We start from the raw sequence: 20,567 nt of genomic DNA, 5'->3' as shown, positions 1-20,567 counted from the left end.
AGGACTACTCATGATATTAGCCTTTTTTTATTTACATTGGCATATGTCCCTTAAATTTTTTATTTATAATATCTACTATGTTTTTTATGCGATTATAATTGGTCTTCTTTCCTCGGTTAAAGACATTGCGTGATTATATTAAAGGGTTAATACTATGAAAAATCTCAAACTGGTATACATGTGACAAATTTACTCCAAATTATTTTTTTTACCATGACTAAACTAATTTTTTGACCACCAAAAATCTCAAACTGGCACACTTGTGACAAATTTATCCGAAACTAATTTTTTAATCATAAAAAATCACAAACTAGTACATCTGTGACAAATTTGCCCTCCGTTAACTTTTGTCAAATTTTACCGTTAAATTTTTTGACGTGGATGACACATGGTCACATGGTATGGTGACGTGGCAAGTCCACGTGAAAATCCATAGGGTTGATATCACGAAAAACCCCAAACTAATACAGTTAAAAAAATTGACGGAAGTCAACGAAGGGAAAATTTGTTACAGATGTACCCGTTTGAGGTTTTTGGTGATCAAAAAATTGGCAAAAGAACACTACAAGTGCCATAACTTGTGTACGGCGCTCACTTTGGTGCCATAAGTTTTTTTTGGATTACTTTAGTGCTAAAATTTTTGAAAAACAATCACTTAAGTGCTAAAATTTTTGAAAAACGATCACTTAAGTGCCAACTCCGGTGCCGTACACAATTTTTCGCCAGAAATCCGACATGGAATTTTTTTTATTAATTTCTGAAGCAAACGTGGCTCGCCGGAGATTGGCACTTAAGTGATCGTTTTTCAAAAATTTTAGCACTTAAATGATCGTTTTTAAAAAATTTTAGCACTTAAGTGATCGTTTTTCAAAAATTTTAGCACTGAAGTGATCCAAAAAAAACTTATGACACTTAAGTGATCGTTTTTCCTCCGACTTGGCACCAAAGTGATCCGAAAAAAAGTTATAGCACCAAAGTGATCTCCGTACACAAGTTATGGCACTTATAGTGTCCTTTTGCCTCAAAAAATTAGTTTGGGTTAAATTTGTCATAGGTGTACCAGTTTAGGGTTTTTTATAATCAAAAAATTAGTTTGAGGTAAATTTGTCGTAGATGTACCAATTTAGGGTTTTTTGTGGTACCCTATATTAAATTACAACACACTTAACTTTACTTATAGATAGATTTCTCCCTTATATAAATCTTTTTTTTATTATAAAGATAGGGTTAATACCAAGAAAAACCCCAAACTGGTAAACATGTGATAAATTTACCCCAAACTAATTTTTTGACCACTAAAAACCCAAAATTGGTACATCTGTAATAAATTTACCCCAAATTAATTTTTTGACCATAAAAAATCCCAAACTGGTACACTTGTGAAAAATTACTCTCTTTTAAATTGAAATAACATCACGACAAACCACAAATTAGTAAACATGTGACAAACAGAGGGGCAAAACCCCAAACTAGTAGACCTGTCAACTGCTATGCGTCATTGATGAAAAAAAATTTGGTTAAATTGGAGAAGGGAAGGTTTTATTGTGCGAATAAGACAGAATAGATTGGACGAGCTCATCACCAAGTTTGGATACAGGGCAAACCACCACCAAACAAGGATACAGATGCTCAGTAGGCTCACCATACTTAGAATCCACTAAGTGATACAGAAACCTCAAAATATGCAATAGAAATGCAGGAGAAAATCCTCAATTGTCATTCAAAAAGTAGTCTCCCTCCAAGTGACGCCCTAGAGGACTTACATAAGAGTCCAACAAGCTTCTAACAACTTTATTTAATGCCTAGGAACTTTGCAAACATTAAATCTAACTTAGTAACTTGAAATCATTTAAACAAAAACAAACTAGCAGCAGTCATTTAGCATTCAATGCTCTTAACCAGATTTGCACCATTTCCCCAAATTCGCACTATTCATAGTTTGACCAGATTTCTTCATTGCTTCTTTCCAAATAGCATGACATGTGGTGAACTAATTCCATGTAAGCATCATGATAAGTGACACACAAGGAGGAACAATAGCTGGACTTGTCGGTGCAACGCACGGGCGATATGCATCATCCTCCCTTTGCTGGAAAAGATTTGCCCTCAAATCTCCATAATCTTCATCTTCCACATAAGGAGAGAGATCTTTAACATTAAATGTTGCTGAAACATTAAATTCACCTGGTAGGTCAATTTTGTAGGCGTTGTCATTGATTCTTTCCAACACCTTGAATGGTCCTTTGGCTCTTGGCATCAACTTCGACTTGCGCTTGGATGGAAATCTTTCGTTCCTCAAATGAATCCAAACCAAGTCTCCTGGCTGAAAAATAACAGCTCTCCTATTTTTATTGGCCTTCATCTGATAAATCTTATTTTTTTTCTCAATTTGAGATTTGATCTTTTCATGGAATTCCTTCATTGCCTTAGCTCGTTGATCAGCTTCGAAATGCACTAAATCTTTGGTTGGCAAGGGCAGCAATTCCACAGGAGTGAGTGGATTGATTCCATAAACGACTTCAAAGGGAGAACACTTTGTGGTGCGATTAGGAGCTCGATTGTAGGCGAACTCGGCATGAGCAAGCTTTATATCCCAATCTTTCTGATTTTTGGACACTAAAGTTCTCAATATGGCTGCCATAGTGCGATTAACGACTTCCGTTTGCCCATCGGTCTGTGGGTGACAAGAAGTGCTAAAAAGAAGTTTCGTGCCAAGTTTACTCCACAAAGTCTTCCAAAAGCTACTTAAAAACTTGCTATCCCGGTCTGAAACAATGGTACGAGGAACTCCATGGAGTCGAATGATCTCACGAAAATATAAGTCAGCAATGTGAGAAGCATCGTCGGTTTTGTGGCAAGGAACAAAATGAGCCATTTTCGAGAATCGATCCACAACCACCATAACAGCATCTTTTTGCCGTGGAGTTCTCGGCAAACCAAGAACGAAATCCATGTTCACAGCTTCCCATGGAACATCAGGGATTGGCAACGGCATGTATAATCCTTGCGGAAGAACATGACTCTTGGCCTTTTGGCACGTCACACAGCGCTTAAGAATACTTCGGACATCTTTTACCATCTTTGGCCAGTAAAAATGTTCTTGCAACACAGCCAAAGTCTTGTTAACTCCAAAGTGACCAGCAATACCACCTCCATGGACTTCTCGAATCAATAACTCCCTTGTGGGACTCCGAGGAATGCATAATTTGTTGTCCTTGAAGAGGAAACCATTTTGGATATGGAAATGGTCTACTGCACCTTTCTTGCATGCTGCAAATATAGAATTGAAGTCTATATCATCAGCATAGAGTTCCTTGATTACTTCAAATCCTATAAGCTTGGAATCCATCAAGGTCAGCAAAGAATGCCTTCGAGAGAGAGCATCGGCCACAACATTCGTATGTCCAGACTTGTGTTTGATCATAAAAGAGTAGGATTGAAGATACTCAACCCATTTAGCATGCCTCTTATTCAGCTTGTGTTGGCCATTGATGAACTTCAAGGCCTCATGGTCTGAATGCAGAACAAACTCCCTTGACAGCAAATAATGGCTCCAATGCTCTAATGCTCGAATGATGGCATAGAATTTCTTATCATAAGTTGAATAATTCAGCTTAGAACTGTTGAGTTTCTCGCTAAAATAAGCTATTGGTCGACTTTCTTGAAGCAATACTCCCCATATTCCAATGCCAGATGCATCACATTCCACTTCAAATAACTTTTCAAAGTCGGGAAGTGTAAGGACCGGGGCTTCACATAGCTTCATTTTAATGGCCTCAAAGCTTCGTTGGGCTTCAGGTGTCCATACAAACTTTTCTCCCTTCAAACAGTCCGTAAGTGGAGCAATAATAGTGCTGAAATTTTTAATGAAGCGACGATAAAAGGAAGCCAAACCGTGAAAACTTCTCACGTCATGAATGGATTGGGGAGTCGGCCAACTTTGGATTGCTTCTATCTTGCCTTCATCCACTTTAATGCCTTCACTTGAAATAACATATCCCAAGAATACAACACTTGGGCTAAAAAAATGACACTTCTTTAGATTGCCGAATAGTTGCTGTATACGCAATTCTTCAAATAGCTTTCTAAGATGCTGCAAATGTTCTTTCTCATTTCGGCTGTATACAAGAATATCATCAAAATATACGACAACAAATTTTCCAATAAACAGTTTTAGAACATGGTTCATCAGCCTCATGAACGTGCTAGGGGCATTAGATAACCCGAATGGCATGACAAGCCACTCATAGAGGCCACCCTTGGTTTTGAAGGCCGTTTTCCACTCATCACCTTCCTTCATTCGAATCTGATGATAACCACTTCGGAGATCTACCTTCGAAAAGATAGTGGCACCATGCAATTCATCAAGCATATCATCAAGCCGTGGGATGGGATAACGATATTTTACCGTGATTTTGTTGATAGCTCGGCTATCCATGCACATCCTCCACGAACCATCCTTCTTGGGCACCAGAATGGCTGGTACAGAACATGAGCTCAAGCTCTCTCGCACATAGCCTTTGGAGATCAACTCATCTACTTGTCGCTATAACTCCTTAGTCTCCGCCGGGTTGCATCTATATGCTGGTTTGTTCGGTAACGGCGCACCAAGCAATAAATCAATTTGGTGTTGAATCTTCCTCATAGGAGGTAAACCAGGTGGCATCTCATCCGGAAAGACATCAGCAAACTCTTTAAGCAATGGAATGGCCAAAGGATGAGTTGAATCTTCATAGTCTACATTCTGCTCTAGCAAAATTAGTGCATAAACTTGTTGCCTCTTCACGAATGCTTCACGAATTTCTGCTTTGCTAAAAAAATGGCCAGCTACTCCTTTCTCCTCATTTTGAGCACGTCGTCATGGCTTGGAGACAATGGGGTAAGAGTGATTCGTTTCTGCCCTAAGCAAATAGAATAAGCATTCTTGAATCCATTGTGCATCGCCTTTCGGTCATATTGCCATGGCCTCCCAAGTAACAAATGACATGCATCCATAGGAATCACGTCACACGTAACCTCATCTTGATAATGTTTTCCAATCGAAAAAGAAATTAATGCTTGTTTAGTTACCTTTACATCACTCCCCTTGTTTAGCCATTGAAGTCTATAAGGTTGAGGGTGAGACATTGTAGGCAACTTTAACTTTCCAATCATAGTGGCTGAGGCAACATTAGTGCAACTACCACTATCAACAATGACGTGGCATAGCTTCCCTTTGATGGTACATCTTGTTTGGAAGATGTTCTCTCTTTGCTCTTTCATGAGCACCATATTTGAATTCAAGGTCTTGCAGATCACAAGTAGTTCACCATCATCAGGCTGCTCCACATATTCTTCTCCTTCTTCCGAATCCCAGACCAGTTCATCCTCTTCGGCTTTAGTTTCTTCAACTTCTTTGAGAGTGATTGTGTGCCGATTGGGACACTCAGATGTAATATGCCCATATCCTTGGCATTTGAAACACCTTCTCTCCTTAATGGTCGTCATGGGCTGAGAATCAACTCTTGCCTTGTCCTTCCTCGTCGCAGAGTTCTCAGTTTGAAAAGATGAACTCCCTTTGCTGGAAGAAACTTCTTTAGTGAATGGTTTGTAGGACGGCTTCTTGGAGGTGTCATGTTGCTTCTCGACCTTGTAGGCAAGCTTGCAAACATCAGCAAAGCTCCAATATGGCTGTAAGTCCACCGAGTCAGCAATATTTTTTTTCAAACCTCCCAAATAACGAGCGATCGTTTGTTCTTGGGACTCGGAAACATCACACTTCATCATGAGTTGTTCAAATTCCCGAGTATACTCTTCAACACTCAAATCATTTTGTTTCAAAGAATGGAGCTTTAAGAACAGATCTTGCTTGTAGTTCTCAGGCAAGAAACGCTTCTTCATTTCTCTTTTCATCTTATCCCACGTACGAATCTTGCTCTTTCCTTCACGAACTCGCTGAGCTTTAAGGTTTTCCCACCATAGGCTTGCATATTTTCGCAATTTCAAGGCTGCAATTTTAACTTTGTTCTCCTCCGAATACTCTTGATAGTCAAACACTCTTTCAATCGTATGGAGCCAATCAAGGAAATCATCAGGTGAGAGTTTACCTTCGAACTCCGGTATTTCAACCTTAATATCAGAGTTTTTCTTTTGAGGACGAGCTCTAGGCCGCCTCCTCTCTTGAGTCTCGTCTTCGCTTGGCTGCTCGTGGAAAGGATTTTCCTCTTCCTCACTTGAACATGCATTGGAAGATGCTATTCTTTGATCATTCAAGAGCTGGTGCAATTGACGTCTAAGTTCCGCAATTTTCCGTTCCATTTGCAAAGAACGAGCTTGCTCAAAAGTCAATCCATGTCGAAATCCGTCGGCCATTTCTAATTATCAAAGTTTTGAGTGTTTTAGGGTAGGAAATTCGCACAAATGGAACTGTTTTCCCGCAGACGGCGCCAAATGATGAAAAACAATTTGGTTAAATTGGAGAAGGAAAGGTTTTATTGTGCGAATAAGACAGAATAGATTGGACGAGCTCACCACCAAGTTTGGATACAGGGCAAACCACCACCAAACAAGGATACAGATGCTCAGTAGGCTCACCACACTTAGAATCCACTAAGTGATACAGAAACCTCAAAATATGCAATAGAAATGCAGGAGAAAATCCTCAATTGTCATTCAAAAAGTAGTCTCCCTCCAAGTGACGCCCTAGAGGGCTTACATAAGAGTCCAACAAGCTTCTAACAACTTTATTTAATGCCTAGGAACTTTGCAAACATTAAATCTAACTTAGTAACTTGAAATCATTTAAACAAAAACAAACTAGCAGCAGCCATTTAGCATTCAATGCTCTTAACCAGATTTGCACCATTTCCCCAAATTCGCACTATTCATAGTTTGACCAGATTTCTTCATTGCTTCTTTCCAAATAGCATGACGTGTGGTGAACTAATTCCATGTAAGCATCATGATAAGTGACACACAAGGAGAAACAATAGCTGGACATGTCGGTGCAACGCACGGGCGAAATGCATCATCCTCCCTTTGCTGGAAAAGATTTGCCCTCAAATCTCCATAATCTTCATCTTCCACATAAGGAGAGAGATCTTTAACATTAAATGTTACTGAAACATTAAATTCACCTGGTAGGTCAATTTTGTAGGCGTTGTCATTGATTCTTTCCAACACCTTGAATGGTCCTTCGGCTCTTGGCATCAACTTCGACTTGCGCTTGGATGGAAATCTTTCGTTCCTCAAATGAATCCAAACCAAGTCTCCTGGCTGAAAAATAACAGCTCTCCTATTTTTATTGGCCTTCATCTGATAAATCTTATTTTTTTTCTCAATTTGAGATTTGATCTTTTCATGGAATTCCTTCATTGCCTTAGCTCGTTGATCAGCTTCGAAATGCATTAGTCATCCAACTCAGCAATTTCACAATAAAATTTAATAGAAACTAACAGAGGATAAATTTGTCACAAGTGTACCAATTTAGGGTTTTTGGTAGTCAAAAAATTAGTTTTGGATAAATTGATCATAGGTGTGCTGGTTTCAGATTTTTCGTGATGTTAACCCTAAAGATAAAGCACATATCATAAATACTGGATTACTCACTCCAATTCAATAATTTTCTGGATGCCCATAAGAAATTAGAAAACTTCCTCAATTCTCATGCAATACACGTGCAATTTTTACTCCGACAAATCTTCAATGAGATGGACAACTCCACTCCTAAACTCGCTCTTCGGCCCACCGATCCCTGCTGCGTTTCTCAGCCCCGTCCCAATCCTCTTCGGTGTCCAAGCAAGCCCATTAGTGTCCCACTTTTTATTAAAATATCGTAATATTAATTGCGATATGTGGTCATACCATAGATCTTAAAGTACGAGAAAGAGAAGTAGAGTCTCAGGAGAAACACAGAGAGGCATTCTCGTGGCTTACGAGGCCACGAGTGTCGTGATGGTCGCATGATATTGGTGATGGGCGGTGACTTTGGAACGGACCAATTATATATCTAAAGATACTTCATCTTTATTTCTTTTTTTTACGAATCTAAAATCAATGAGATAATTGTAAAAAGATAAATGTTTGGGAATGATAATAGAAATTTGTTCAAGATATTTTATCTTTATTTTCGTATTATATGGATTGAATACATATAAGCAAACGTTTGAATATGCTTTCTTTCAATCCATTTTTAAAGTTAAATTTTATAAGCAACATACATTTGAGAATGACAAATCAATAAACTAATGGTAATTGGTCGAATATGGATTATGTGGCACAATTATGCCTCGTGGCTGCCACACGACAATCACACAAGCAAATGTCACGTGGTGAGTACATGAACAAACATTCTCTCAATATATAACAAATAGAAAAGAAGAGGGCTTCCAAATAGCACAATCCATCCATCTCTCTCTCTCTCTGGGTGGTTTACAAAATTTGTTTATGAAGTAATTTGTTTCCTTCTAGCAAAAAACAAAGTAACTTTTTTACTTTAAATTTTTATAAACAAGTAAGTCATATTTAGGAACCAATAATAGCTCGACGCCCCACTTAGTAAACTGGTTTTTTCAACCAAAATCAGTAAATCAAGCATTTTCCTTAGTTAAAATATATATAGCAAACAAGAGATTTTACATGCGACATTTATCAACCCAAATGCACCCCTTATTCCAAAAGAAAAAGAAAACAAAACAAATTGCTAATATGTGTGTATACACATACCTAGATGAGGTGAATCGTTCTCGTGCTCGATAAGCCTCTCTTAAAACACGATCTTCATTATTCAAACGTGTATAATGAGTACTGGCCTCTCTCCTTCATTTGGTGTCCTCGCAATCAGTTCAATATCATTATTAGGAGAAGCTTCCCTTCTTCGGAAATGCGAGGTCGGAGCTATCGTAGATCCATTTCTCTCCAAGCATTTAAATAATCCGTGCTCTCGAAAAAAGTTATTTGCGGTTTCCGAAAACATGGACCAAAGGGAGTGATCACCGGGAGGAATCGCGGTCGAAGAAGGCCAATGAGAATAGAAGAACGAAATCACATATATCAATACGGAAGATACCGAGACGACGCCAGTGATGATGAAGAGCCCTCCAAAGCTGTACACGCTAAGGCTAAGATTGTCTGAAAAGATCGCAGCATCTTGATCTTGGCACGAGCTTTGACCACGGAAGTATTTTCCTTCGATCGCATCCATTTTCGCTTTATCTTGTGTGACATTCAAGATTGCTCTTGAAATGTAGGAGACCAAAGGTGACCCCAATGGAAAGGCCTGATGAATAATTATTTATATTAGTTCGTGGCTTTACCTAAAGAAGACCTTTCATGCATGATTGTGTTCGTACACAAACACATCAAATGTATATCATGTGTATCTAGGTGCATACACGCATGTTGTAACACATAGTACGAGCTTATAAGCATTTTCTTGCTCACATTTATGTATATATGCATGTATGTATGTATGTATGTATGTATGTATGTATGTGTGTATCTGTTCGAGCGCGCGTAAAGCAGAGGTTCAGCTCCAACTTCTCCCATGTCAATATGTGGTGTGCCTTGTCGCGCAGATCGTTTTCGGTCGTTATCCACTCTTTCAATACATTCTGACCTTCATTTTCATCTTGTGTACCAATGTAGGCATGAATATTTACTTTTATTTCAATTTTTATGATCCGTACTATATGGACGCTACATTATGTCCTCAAATATCTTATATATGTAAGAAACTGAGACCTATTATAACCATAAATAATTCAATTTTTTTAAAACGTATAATAAATATGATTTGGCAACCGTCAGACTGAAAAAAAGCTTATATTAATATGATTTATTCATGGACAGACCAAAATGAGCAATTATTTGCGGGTGGTTATCATCCATATTTTATGCATAATTATTCTTGAGATTTATTGTGAAAAATATATAGTCCAGAAAACTGATAAATGCTTACGTTAAATATAATTGGTTTGCATGCGTATTGTCATGCAAAATGCAAGTACATCAGATTTCCTGAGTTTCTCTATAAAACTCATTATTTCACTATAATATATTAGAAAAACATCACGTTGATGTTGCATTATTTCTTTAATGTCTCAAACTTCAAAAATAGTAGAGGTGCTTATTCCAAAAATCTATTACAAGAGATAAATAAAGCTGAAATTGAAGAAAGGTTATACTTACTGCTATTTATCAGTTAAGATGAATCTTTAATAGATCCATTGTTATGCAAGGCGAAGGTCTGTCAAGATTATCTATATAACACGTGACCCACCTTTAATTTGAACATTCAAGTAAATATTTAACCCTTGCTGTTGGGGAGACCTATTATGAAACATAAATAGTCCTAAAAGATATAAAAAAAAGAAGAAGCTTGTATGCTCATGCAAGTTTAAATATATCAGACCTGTGCATGCACCGGTTAGCTTACTAGTACACTTGTATGTGTGTGCACTTGCCCATGAACATGCCTCCAAGCGAGCGAGAGAGAGAGAGAGAGAGAGAGAGAGAGAGAGAGAGAGAGAGAGACTTACAAAGCCAAACCCGCCAGTTTTATAGGTTGGTCCTACGATTTTGTACTTGTTGCAGTATCTGGCAAGGAAGATTTTTATGTACGGCAATTCATCGAAGATTGCCGCGACTCCTCCATTTTCACTTCCCTTTGATAGTGCCTCATGGTATTCCTTTGGCGAACCATAAGGAATCAATCTGGACTTATCGAATTTGAGCTGTCTCACAAGAAGTCCTCTCACAAAAGATCCTTTCTGATACCCGACGTAATGGCCATTTCTTATCAAGTCTTGCACGTCCACGAACTTCGGTGTTAAACGTTGCACAGTTAAAAATGAAGCTAAACTTGCAGTATAACTCTGAGTCAGGATAAGTACCACAAATACCCATACGATAAGCACAAGCCTTGTCAAACTATTTGCAATCTTCTCTCCTACATCAATATAAATCGTAGTAAATTTGCTAAGTTAAAGCAACAAAAGCAGAGTCAATTGTGGAACCCCCTACTGTCGAGAAGACCATGAAGAAAATCATAGTAACAAACAAGGCACATTAGTTTCGAAAGGACTTACTATGAGCAAACACCAATGTGGAGAAGGAAAACCAGAATATCAAACCGATTTGTTGCCTACGACGACCCCTAAATTCTTCATTTGTATGATGTTCGAGGAGCCAAACGACGAAACCAGTAAAAATGAAGGCCAAACCAGTCGTTAGCCAGAGATTCCAACTCAATGGTCTTAAGAAGATCCACAGGTTCCTCCGCTCATCATCCTCAATGGCAACTATCATTGCTACATCAGATTCTGAATAGGGAAGTGTAAAATCGATGTAGGACGAGCGATTTGCGACGATAGTCGTGTCTCCTACAACCGCATCAAACTCCTGAATCATCATGTCCTCATTAACTTCAATGTAGATTGGTAATTTGCTTTTATCGGGATAAACATGTAAGTTGCTTCAAAATAATCAATATATAGAATTAGAACAAGTGATTGCTGAAATTTGCTTGAGAACATACACTTTCAATTTAGAAGAGAGGATTCTAAAACATATTTATTCTGAATCAGAGGGAGAAATGCACCAGAGTACCGATGTGTACCATGCACCTGAATCTACATATAGTAATGTAGTTCTTTTACCAAAAACAAGCTATTTATGGATATTATCAGGGGGTTTGTGTAGATCCCGTGGAGTCCCTTTTTCACTCTACAAGGATCAAGACCAAATGAATTTTTGTTTTCTTTTTGTCAAACAAAAATGTATTTCGAGTCTCTTAGTGAATGCTTGCAATCTCTAGTTTTATAATAAGCACCCTAAGTAGGGAAGTAGCAAACTTTTAGACACCGCTAAAAAAGGGCAACTAGTCCCAAATGGTCAAAAAATGACCTTTGAATTTGGATTATGTGGTAGAAAGCAACGTGCAACTTGAAGGACATGATCAGTTATGGATTCTTACACCCACCCTTTGTATTATATAGGAATGAAGGTGCTCTTAGCTCGACATCCTTTGTTCTTTTCCACTAGAACCCTCATTTTTTGCTTAGATTGTAGTGTAAACAGTATGTATAGCTCGAGTAGAAAGCATTGATTCATTTTTCAAGGCAAGGATCTAGGGTTAGTGCCAATTAATAAGTTGTAAACACTTACTCAAAATCTCACTTACCAGATTCCATTGTGGAAGACATAATTTTTTATGAAGAATGTATCATGGTATATCTGATCAATGCATAATATCATGAAAATGGATACAAATTTTTTACTGCTACTTAGTATCAGCAATAGGTCTAAAAAAGTATATAAAAATATCTAATTTAAATCTTTGTAGCCTGTCAAGGTAAGGAACCATGGCATATATATTTGGAATATATTCCATTTTGAGAGAGTTGAAAAAGCACAATTTCGTTGAAAAATTGTATACGTCTGTCCTTTCTCAACGCATTTCTTTAGAACATGGAGTGTGAATCAAAACATGTTTGAGTTGAAATTGAGATGTTGATACAAGTTATTCTCTTTTAAATAAGATAGATTCATATCGGAAAGAGATTGACAATAAGTTCTTTCAAAATTGATTATTTGTCCCTCTGTTAGAGGTGTTCCAGGATTGCCTGCGATCGAGTAAATAGCTCTATGAAATAATGGATCAGATCGAATTGACAAATGGTAAGATTGGTACAAGTTAGACCTTTCATCACCACTTTTGTGGAAAATTGTTAGGTATTGACATGTTAAATACATGTGACTCAATTGGTGAAACAGTATCTCTCTCCAAAAAAGTATTTTTCCTTTACCGCCGCACAAAGAAAATATTTTGTTTGTCCACAGCGTCTATCATAAGAAATCATGCATAAATACAAGCCAGGCATATCAATGACACTGTATCAATGCCTAGGCCCAAAATCGCATGAACTGGTCTGACCGTCTGAACTCTTTTTTAAGGACAAAAGATACATTGGAAATATAAAATACGAAACTATGAATAACGAACTATACATTATTTATGGCCGAAATACTTTGATAAAGTCACAAATAAATTAAAAAACTTAATTAAAATCGGAGAAATCATGCATAAATATTTTCTAGACTACTTAGTTGCTGTCCTGCTATCGGCATCACCCAACCTTTCGGTGGCTTTGATGTATCTCCTGGCCAAATAGGGGGCTTCAAATCATGGGCCAAAGCTGTATAATTTACCTTCGATGACAGGTTCAATTCAGGTGAAAGTCCTTGTGCCTTAGTCCAGTATCCAATGATTTTCTCTGTCTTTCCTACAACATTAAAGATTTCGAATGCAATGGGCTGAAGTTTGCCGTTGGGCAAGTTAAATTCTCCGCTAAGGCCTGGAAATTTGATGCTTAGAATTTTGTCAAGCAATTTCGGGCCCATCTCCGAAATCCCGATAGAAGAAAAGGCGAGATTGTTGCTGCTCGTATTCCGGTTAAAGTATCTAAACTTTGCAGGCTCCCATGCCATCTCTCCTGCTAATGCTAGTGCTGTAACGGTGTCGTATGCCCATAAGCCAAAGAGATTGAGATCAGCAATCTCTTCATGTAAATTTCTCTCGGCGTAAAGCTTCGTCCATCTCTCTTCAAAAGCTCTACGAGACTCCGATGAGGGTACATGTGGCCTTACACCTAGTACACCTTGCATTGAGTCCAAAGCCTTAGAGCTGACTGGGTCTAGAAAAGACGACAAACCATCGGTGACAAACCACACAAACTCCTCGCTCATCATCCTCGCATCACTTGCTAGAACAAAGAACCTAGACCCAATCACAGCAGTCATATGAACAAGAAACACTCTTGTCTGCTTCAGCAACAAGTTATTGAGCTCTTTTACGATGTCGATATCTGCCGGAGATGGAGGAATAACACTTCTATAAGAGATCCGAGCATCGACCTCTTGGAACGCGTCGACAAGGTATGGGACCAAGCCGTTGCCATAGTCAGTGTCTTCATAAACAAGAGTTATTTCCCTCCAACCAAAAGCTTGAACAACAGCCGCTAAAGCACCAACTTGTGAACTGTCATCATAGGCTGTCCGAACAAAATATTGGCTTTGTGTGGGAGAAAGGGATGGGCTTGTGACGGAGAAGGATATGATTGGGACTTGAGCTTTTACTCCTAAGTCGATTACAAATTTGGCTTGTGAGGACCATTGTGGGCCTAGGATTGCATGGACTTCTCCATTCTCCATCAAGTCCAAAACTGTAAAAACGATTTATTTGATTAAACAATGGATCTACCAAAAACAGTGGGATTGCATGGCTTTTACTCCTAAGTCGATTACAAATTTGGCTTGTGAGGACCATTGTGGGCCTAGGATTGCATGGACTTCTCCATTCTCCATCAAGTCCAAATCTGTAAAAACGATTTATTTGATTAAACAATGGATCTACCAAAAACAGTGGGATTGCATGGACTCTCTCTCTCTCTCTCTCTCATATCCTCCAGATCTAGAGGCTTGATGTCCATGGATATTGAGCCTCTTGGTCTCGAAGTGACGGCTCCTCCATAGCGGCAAGCATTTAAATGAGATCAAGATCTCGACAACCATGGAGGAACCCCCATGATCTTTGCCAAGAGAAGAGGGGAAAAGGTGAAGGAAAGAGAGAGAGAGAGAGAGAGAGAGAGAGAGAGAGAGAGAGAGAGAGAGAGAGATGGATAGACTCGTCAAACGAGTGGTTTGGGTTAGGTTTGGGTTAGACCCAAATTGACTCATTTAACCTGTTTTGACCAATTTTCATACAATGTAAATCTAATGACTCATACCCGACCAAATCCATACTCGACCTATATTGCTAAAACACTTCCATATTTAACCTAGTCAAGGAATACTCATATCCAAACTGAGGTGATGGTGTAGACTAAATGAGCACAAGATCTAGTGAAAGCGAAAAAGAATGAAAAGAGAGTCATAGAGCTAGGTTACATCTAATTAAGTTGTAAACCCATTTATAATCTATTTAACACCCATATTATATTTAAAATAATTTATGACCCAATTACTGAATATAACTAACACATATAATAACTTAGCCCATTATATATGAGTTAAGAAATGAGTTTATAACTCATTTTGACAAGTCAGTAGATAGAGAGAAGAGAGACAAACCTCTCTTCTAGCAACAAAGCAGCGCAAGCTTGGAATGACAATAGGTCAGACGGGCCAAGTTTTTGTAAAAATATAAGCCTGACCCTGAAGGCTTCGAGCTTGTTATCTCTAGGCTTGGATCAAACCTAAGCATTTTAGCTAGGACCGAACTTGATTGGGCTAATTCAGCATAGTCCAGATTAAGCTCGAAGTTTCACATAATTTTTCAAAGGAAAAATAACATAAATGGTTTCTCAATTTTAGTTCAATGTGCAATGTCGTCCATGAACTTTTAATTTGTTCAAATTCCTAAACTTTTATCCAATATGTAATATGGTCTATGAACTTTGGTCTAATATTCAATGCGGTCCCTAAAATTTTAGGGATTACATTGAATATTTTCCAATAGTTCAGGAACTACATTAAACAAATTAAAAGTTTAAGGACAACATTACACATTAGGCCAAAGTTCAAGGACCTAATTGCATATTAAGCCAAAGTTCAGGGACCAAATTGCACAAATTAAAAGTTGATGGACGACATTTTACATTTAGCCAAAGTTCAAGGACCAATTGTACTATTATCCCTTTTTGAAATGCATATTTTGGTAACTAATAGATGCAATTTTGACTTTCACCATTTCTTGAAAAAAATATTTTTGAAAAAATTAAGACATCTATATAAAAAAGTAAACTAAAAAGGAAAGATTTTCCCAACTGTAGCTTTGAAGAGATAGTCCAGGCGTGGTGGTGGTGCGTTGTGGTGGTGGATGAGTGAGAGGTGAGACATGAGAGCAGACAAGATGTAACATCCTGAATTTTGACCTGTTATCGGGATCAATAAAGTGTGTATTAATTCTCGTTTGATTTTAGTAAGTCTCGCCCGGACTTGATCAATCACGGGATACTAACCAAATGGGAAAGGCTAAATAGGATCAGGTACGTGGACCGAGGAACCGATCGCGATTGAGTGCCGAGTTCGAGAAACGTCGAGGGAATATTTTGGACCAATATGGGCCGATCTTAGGAAAATGACGGATTGATATAGTCAGATACGTACGATCGGATTGCGGGTGATTCCGCACGACCGAAAGTACGCCTGACTAACAAACCCCGATTTTAATCCAAACGATCGCGACCCCCGGTACTAGTGATAATTCCTCTCGTTCTCTCGAAATTCGAGAACATCATGACTCGGACAATCCTAGGTCGATACGCGTAACACCTAAACAGCCGCCCGTTAGTGAAAGGCCCTAAGACTTCGAAACGAATTATATTGATCGCAATATTGAGCCCAAACTTCGATATCAAAATTTCAAGGGTAATTACGACTATTTTGCAAGATGGACGTCATTTTATAGTGGCCACACATGTTTGGGAGTAATACGGATGAAAACGGAAATTTCGACAGAAATTGGGGAAAATTACAATTTTGCCCCTGGGGATTTCGATGTCCATTTCTGAGGCCAAGCGAGGTTATTTTTCGAGACCGACGCCATTTCTGGGTGGCCACGCATACCAGGAGTCGTTATGGACAAAAATAGGAATTTCGACAAAAATTGGAAAAATAATATTATTTTATTCTCGAAACTTTGCAGTCAGTTTTCGAGAGCTTAAAGAATGAATTTCGCAAGTCCGACGCCATATTATGTTGGCCACGCATATATGGAACACGTATGTGCAAAAATTGGAATTTCGGTTCGGGATCGGAAAATTACGAAAATGCCCCTAGGCCATTTTTGAGTAATTCCGAAAATTGGTTAATTTTTGGGATTTAACCAAGGTTGGTTAAGGCTAAACCAGGTCTGGTCAGCTTGGGTTAAGGACAAATGACCATTTTACCCCTACATTATTGGATTGGATCAAATTTGGGCCATTGGATTAGGGGCAAAAGTGTCCAATGCTATGGATTAATGACACTTGGATTCCACCCATACTTTGTTGACCTATTTGACCAGACATTTCTCTCTCTCTCTCCCATTCTGTTCTGATCTGCCGAGCCATTCTCCTCCTCCCCTTCCCAGTGAATTTCTTTTCCCGTTTCATTTACGGCGTGCACGGTTCTGTCCATTCGTGCATGTTCACGCCGGAACGCAGTACTGGCCCGGGCCGCCCCGCCGAGCCACCACCAGCCAGCTAGTTTCGCCCAAGAGCGGCCACCATCGGCCCGGTTTCGGCCTAAACGAGAAGAAAAACAGCAGCAAATCGCCTCCGTCGGTGTCGCCGCGGACCGCCGGCTTGCACCCAGAACGCCGCCGTCGATCCTTACCGCGCGTCGGTGATCGACCGCCCGTTCCCGTCGTCCCGAGTCGTTAATAGGCGAGTATAAACCCCTAAACCCCTAATTAGTTTAATTGTGCATTTTTAGGGGTTAATTAGGCCTAATTGAGGGTTAATTAGGCTTAATTGTGTGTGGGACGTTTTGTATGAGTCATTAGGACCTAATGAGATGATTTAATGGTGGATTAAGGCCTAAACAGCCCCTTGTTCTGGTACTGTTCATGGAGTACCGAAAATGTGCATATTTGTCTAAGTTTTGCACTAATTGAATTTAATGATTCAAGGCTTGGAATTAGACAATTCAAGTGTTAATTAAGCTCATTTGAGGCTTAATTATATGTATTTGGTGGTCGGATGTTTGGGGTAGGTGATTAGGCCTTAATGAGATGGTTTAAAGGTGGTTTAGTGCCTAAATGTTAATTTTTCCTGGTACTGTTCATTCAGTACCGAAAATGCCTAATTTGTGCCCAAGTTGAATATTCTAAGAATAATGGACTAATGACAAGAATTTAGGCATTTTTAGGGGATGATTAGGACGTGTATAAATCCTATCGAATGACCCCGAAGTGGTGAGAACAACTATTGAGATGGATTTGCCCAGGGCGGGCCTTTAAAGCATTGAACTACCTTGGAATGAACGCGCGAATGAATGTGGGATTCGTTGAACCAAAGTGGAAATATATTGAATGTGCCAAGGATGCATTGAATTCGTTGATTTGGTGAATGATTGTGTTCGGCATGTTGGCTTAGGTAATTGGCTTGAATTTCCGGGCATACGATTCACACATTATGCCGTTGATTGAGTGAAATTGAGTTATAATCACTTGTGACCTTCGGGTCGGGCCTACGGGTCGATTTATCAACTGTTGGCCTTCGGGTCGGGCCTACGGGTCGTTATAATCAACTGTTGGCCTTCGGGTCGGGCCTACGGGTCAATTTATCAACTGTTGGCCTTCGGGTCGGGCCTACGGGTCGTTTTATCAAATGTGGCCTTCGGGTCGGGCCTACGGGTCGTTATAATCAATTGTGGCCTTTGGGTCGGGCCTACGGGTCGATTTATCAACTGTTGGCCTTCGGGTCGGGCCTACGGGTCGATTTATCAACTGTTGGCCTTTGGGTCGGGCCTATGGGTCGTTTTATCAACTGTGGCCTTCGAGTCGGGCCTACGGGTCGTTATATCCAACTGTGGGCCTTCGGGTCGGTATAATTGCACTTGACTTATATTGATATCAAATGCCTAACCTGTAGGGCTGAGATAATGTATAAGGCGGTGAGCCGGGAATGTATTAACGTTGTTTTACTGGTTCATTGGTTGATGCGTTTTATTTATCCTTCTGGAGCTGCACATTAGCCTAGTTTAGGATTAGTGGTTTGTACTTGCTGAGATTTCTCACGGTTGTGGTAAAACCGACATTTCAGATCCCCAGCCATGAATTTTGAGGCCGAGCTCGAGACAGAGTTTAAGGCTATGACTTCCGAGGAGAAGCCGAAGCAGTCCGAGAGTTCCTCGGAGTCCTCGAGCTCCAATCTAGACTGGGAACCGTAGTTTAGGTCTCAGCCTTAGGTGTGAGGGCCGACCCCTTTTTGACTGTAGCCTCTAGTGGATAGTCCGATCCCCCTAGGCCACCGATCCTTTTTGTACTCGTAGCCCTTTTGTTGTAGCTCTGGTTTTAATGGATATTGTATATATAAGTGTTATAATGAATGTATATGTTGTTTTTAATCGTTTGAATTTTTTTGGCTTGTGCTACTCATGGTTGCTTTTAAATTGTCTGGGTGTATATATATAATATATATACGTCGTTTCCGCATGTGGCGTGTTTTCTCTGATTTGGGTTTTCGGGTCGGTGACGTAACCTGGGAGCGTCGCACCTTATTTCGACCTATACGCGGATGTTCATGCTTCGTGGGGTACGGGGCGTGACATCCCCGTCCGAATTGGTATCAGAGCAAGGACATCTTGGTCCAATCTGGTCGAACCCTGGACTGATAAGGAGTAGTGACCATGGGTAGCCATAGGGTGACCTAGTGTGCTAAGTGTACCTCCAGACTGCTTGTGTTTGAGTGTTTTGGTGATTATTTGAACCAGTATTATGCAGGTGCGGCAGGACCCGAGGTAAGTGTGCAAGTCCTTGGGTGAAATTCTGTGCCGTTGTGCTAGCCGTATGCTGAGTGTTTGATTGCTTTTGTATTGATACCTGTCTAGGACTTAGACCGATTAGCTGGTTTAGGTCTCTAATTCCTGGACGGAATTATATTAGGTAATTGAGCACTCAGATTTGGAAGGATGAGCAGCGAAGGAAGAAGTGTGGGAAGAGTCCCCAGGAGGGGCACAGGAAGAGGAACTAGAGGTGGAGGTCGTGCTCGAGCTAGAGCTGTAGAAGACCTCGAGATGGGTGTTAGAGCGGTAGGAAACCCTGGAGTTAATGCTGGAGCTGCAGTAGACCCCAGAATGGAACAAGTCATTGAGACCCTAAGAGAAATAGGGAATGTCATGGGCAGACAGGCCCAAGAGAGAGCAGCAGTCATTGCTGAGGCTGCTGGGGCTGCAGCAGCTGCCGCCATCAACGGGAATCAAACTCAAGCCCAGCAAGCTCAGGCTCAACCAATGGTAGCAGCTAGACCAATGCACCAGTTGGTGGAGCAGTTTCTTAAGCTGAAACCGCCCAAGTTCACGGGCAGAGATGACCCAGAAATCGCCCCACGTTGGGTGGAGGAATTGGAGAAAGCGTTTGACTTGTTGGGGTGTACTGAGGCCGAAAAGATTTCGTTGGCGACTTATCAGTTGCAAGACAATGCCAACGACTGGTGGAAGGCAGTTAGGGATAGAGTATTCCCAGAGGGTGTGGAACAGACCTGGGCAATATTTGTTGAGCATTTCTATGGACAATATTTCTCAGAGAGTGCCCAGGAGAAGAAGATGGCGGAGTTCATGAGACTTCGTCAGGGGTCGATGACAATAGTTTAGTACGAAGCAGAGTTCGCAAGACTGTTGAGATTCGCCCCAAGGATGGTTGAGAATCCACTAGATAAGGCTCGAAGATTCCGGGATGGACTGAAGCCGGATCTTCGCACCCAAATGCTTCTGCTGAATATCAGGGATTATAGAGAACTGTATGAACGAGCCCAAACGATGGAGAGAGATCAGATGGAAAGGGCCGCAGCATCGGGTTCAAGGTTTAATCAGAATCGGGACAATCG

The 20,567-nt window shown here is 40.0% G+C and overlaps 2 protein-coding genes across 2 annotated transcripts; both read right to left on the bottom strand.

The window, feature by feature from the left end:
• Positions 1 to 8,628: 8,628 nt before the first annotated feature.
• Positions 8,629 to 11,378, bottom strand: LOC115665698 (glutamate receptor 2.8-like). Its single transcript, XM_030587546.2, has 3 exons — positions 11,067 to 11,378; positions 10,518 to 10,927; positions 8,629 to 9,256 (listed from the first exon to the last, which is right to left on the bottom strand). The coding sequence occupies exons 1-3, from the start codon at positions 11,284 to 11,286 to the stop codon at positions 8,765 to 8,767; spliced, it is 1,122 nt and encodes a 373-aa protein (XP_030443406.2). The 5' UTR covers positions 11,287 to 11,378; the 3' UTR covers positions 8,629 to 8,764.
• Positions 11,379 to 13,056: 1,678 nt separating this feature from the next.
• On the bottom strand, positions 13,057 to 14,190 carry LOC130137876 (glutamate receptor 2.1-like). Its single transcript, XM_056310381.1, has one exon. The coding sequence runs from the start codon at positions 14,188 to 14,190 to the stop codon at positions 13,057 to 13,059; it is 1,134 nt and encodes a 377-aa protein (XP_056166356.1).
• Between the last annotated feature and the right edge of the window lie 6,377 nt (positions 14,191 to 20,567).

This window comes from Syzygium oleosum, unplaced genomic scaffold, assembly GCF_021117445.2.
Source record: "Syzygium oleosum isolate NSW1041296 unplaced genomic scaffold, Sole_v2.1 Sole_v2.04, whole genome shotgun sequence".
In the NCBI taxonomy this organism is placed as follows: domain Eukaryota; kingdom Viridiplantae; phylum Streptophyta; class Magnoliopsida; order Myrtales; family Myrtaceae; genus Syzygium; species Syzygium oleosum.
Note: the sequence above shows the minus strand (reverse complement) of the source record. Positions and strands in the feature narration are given on the sequence as shown.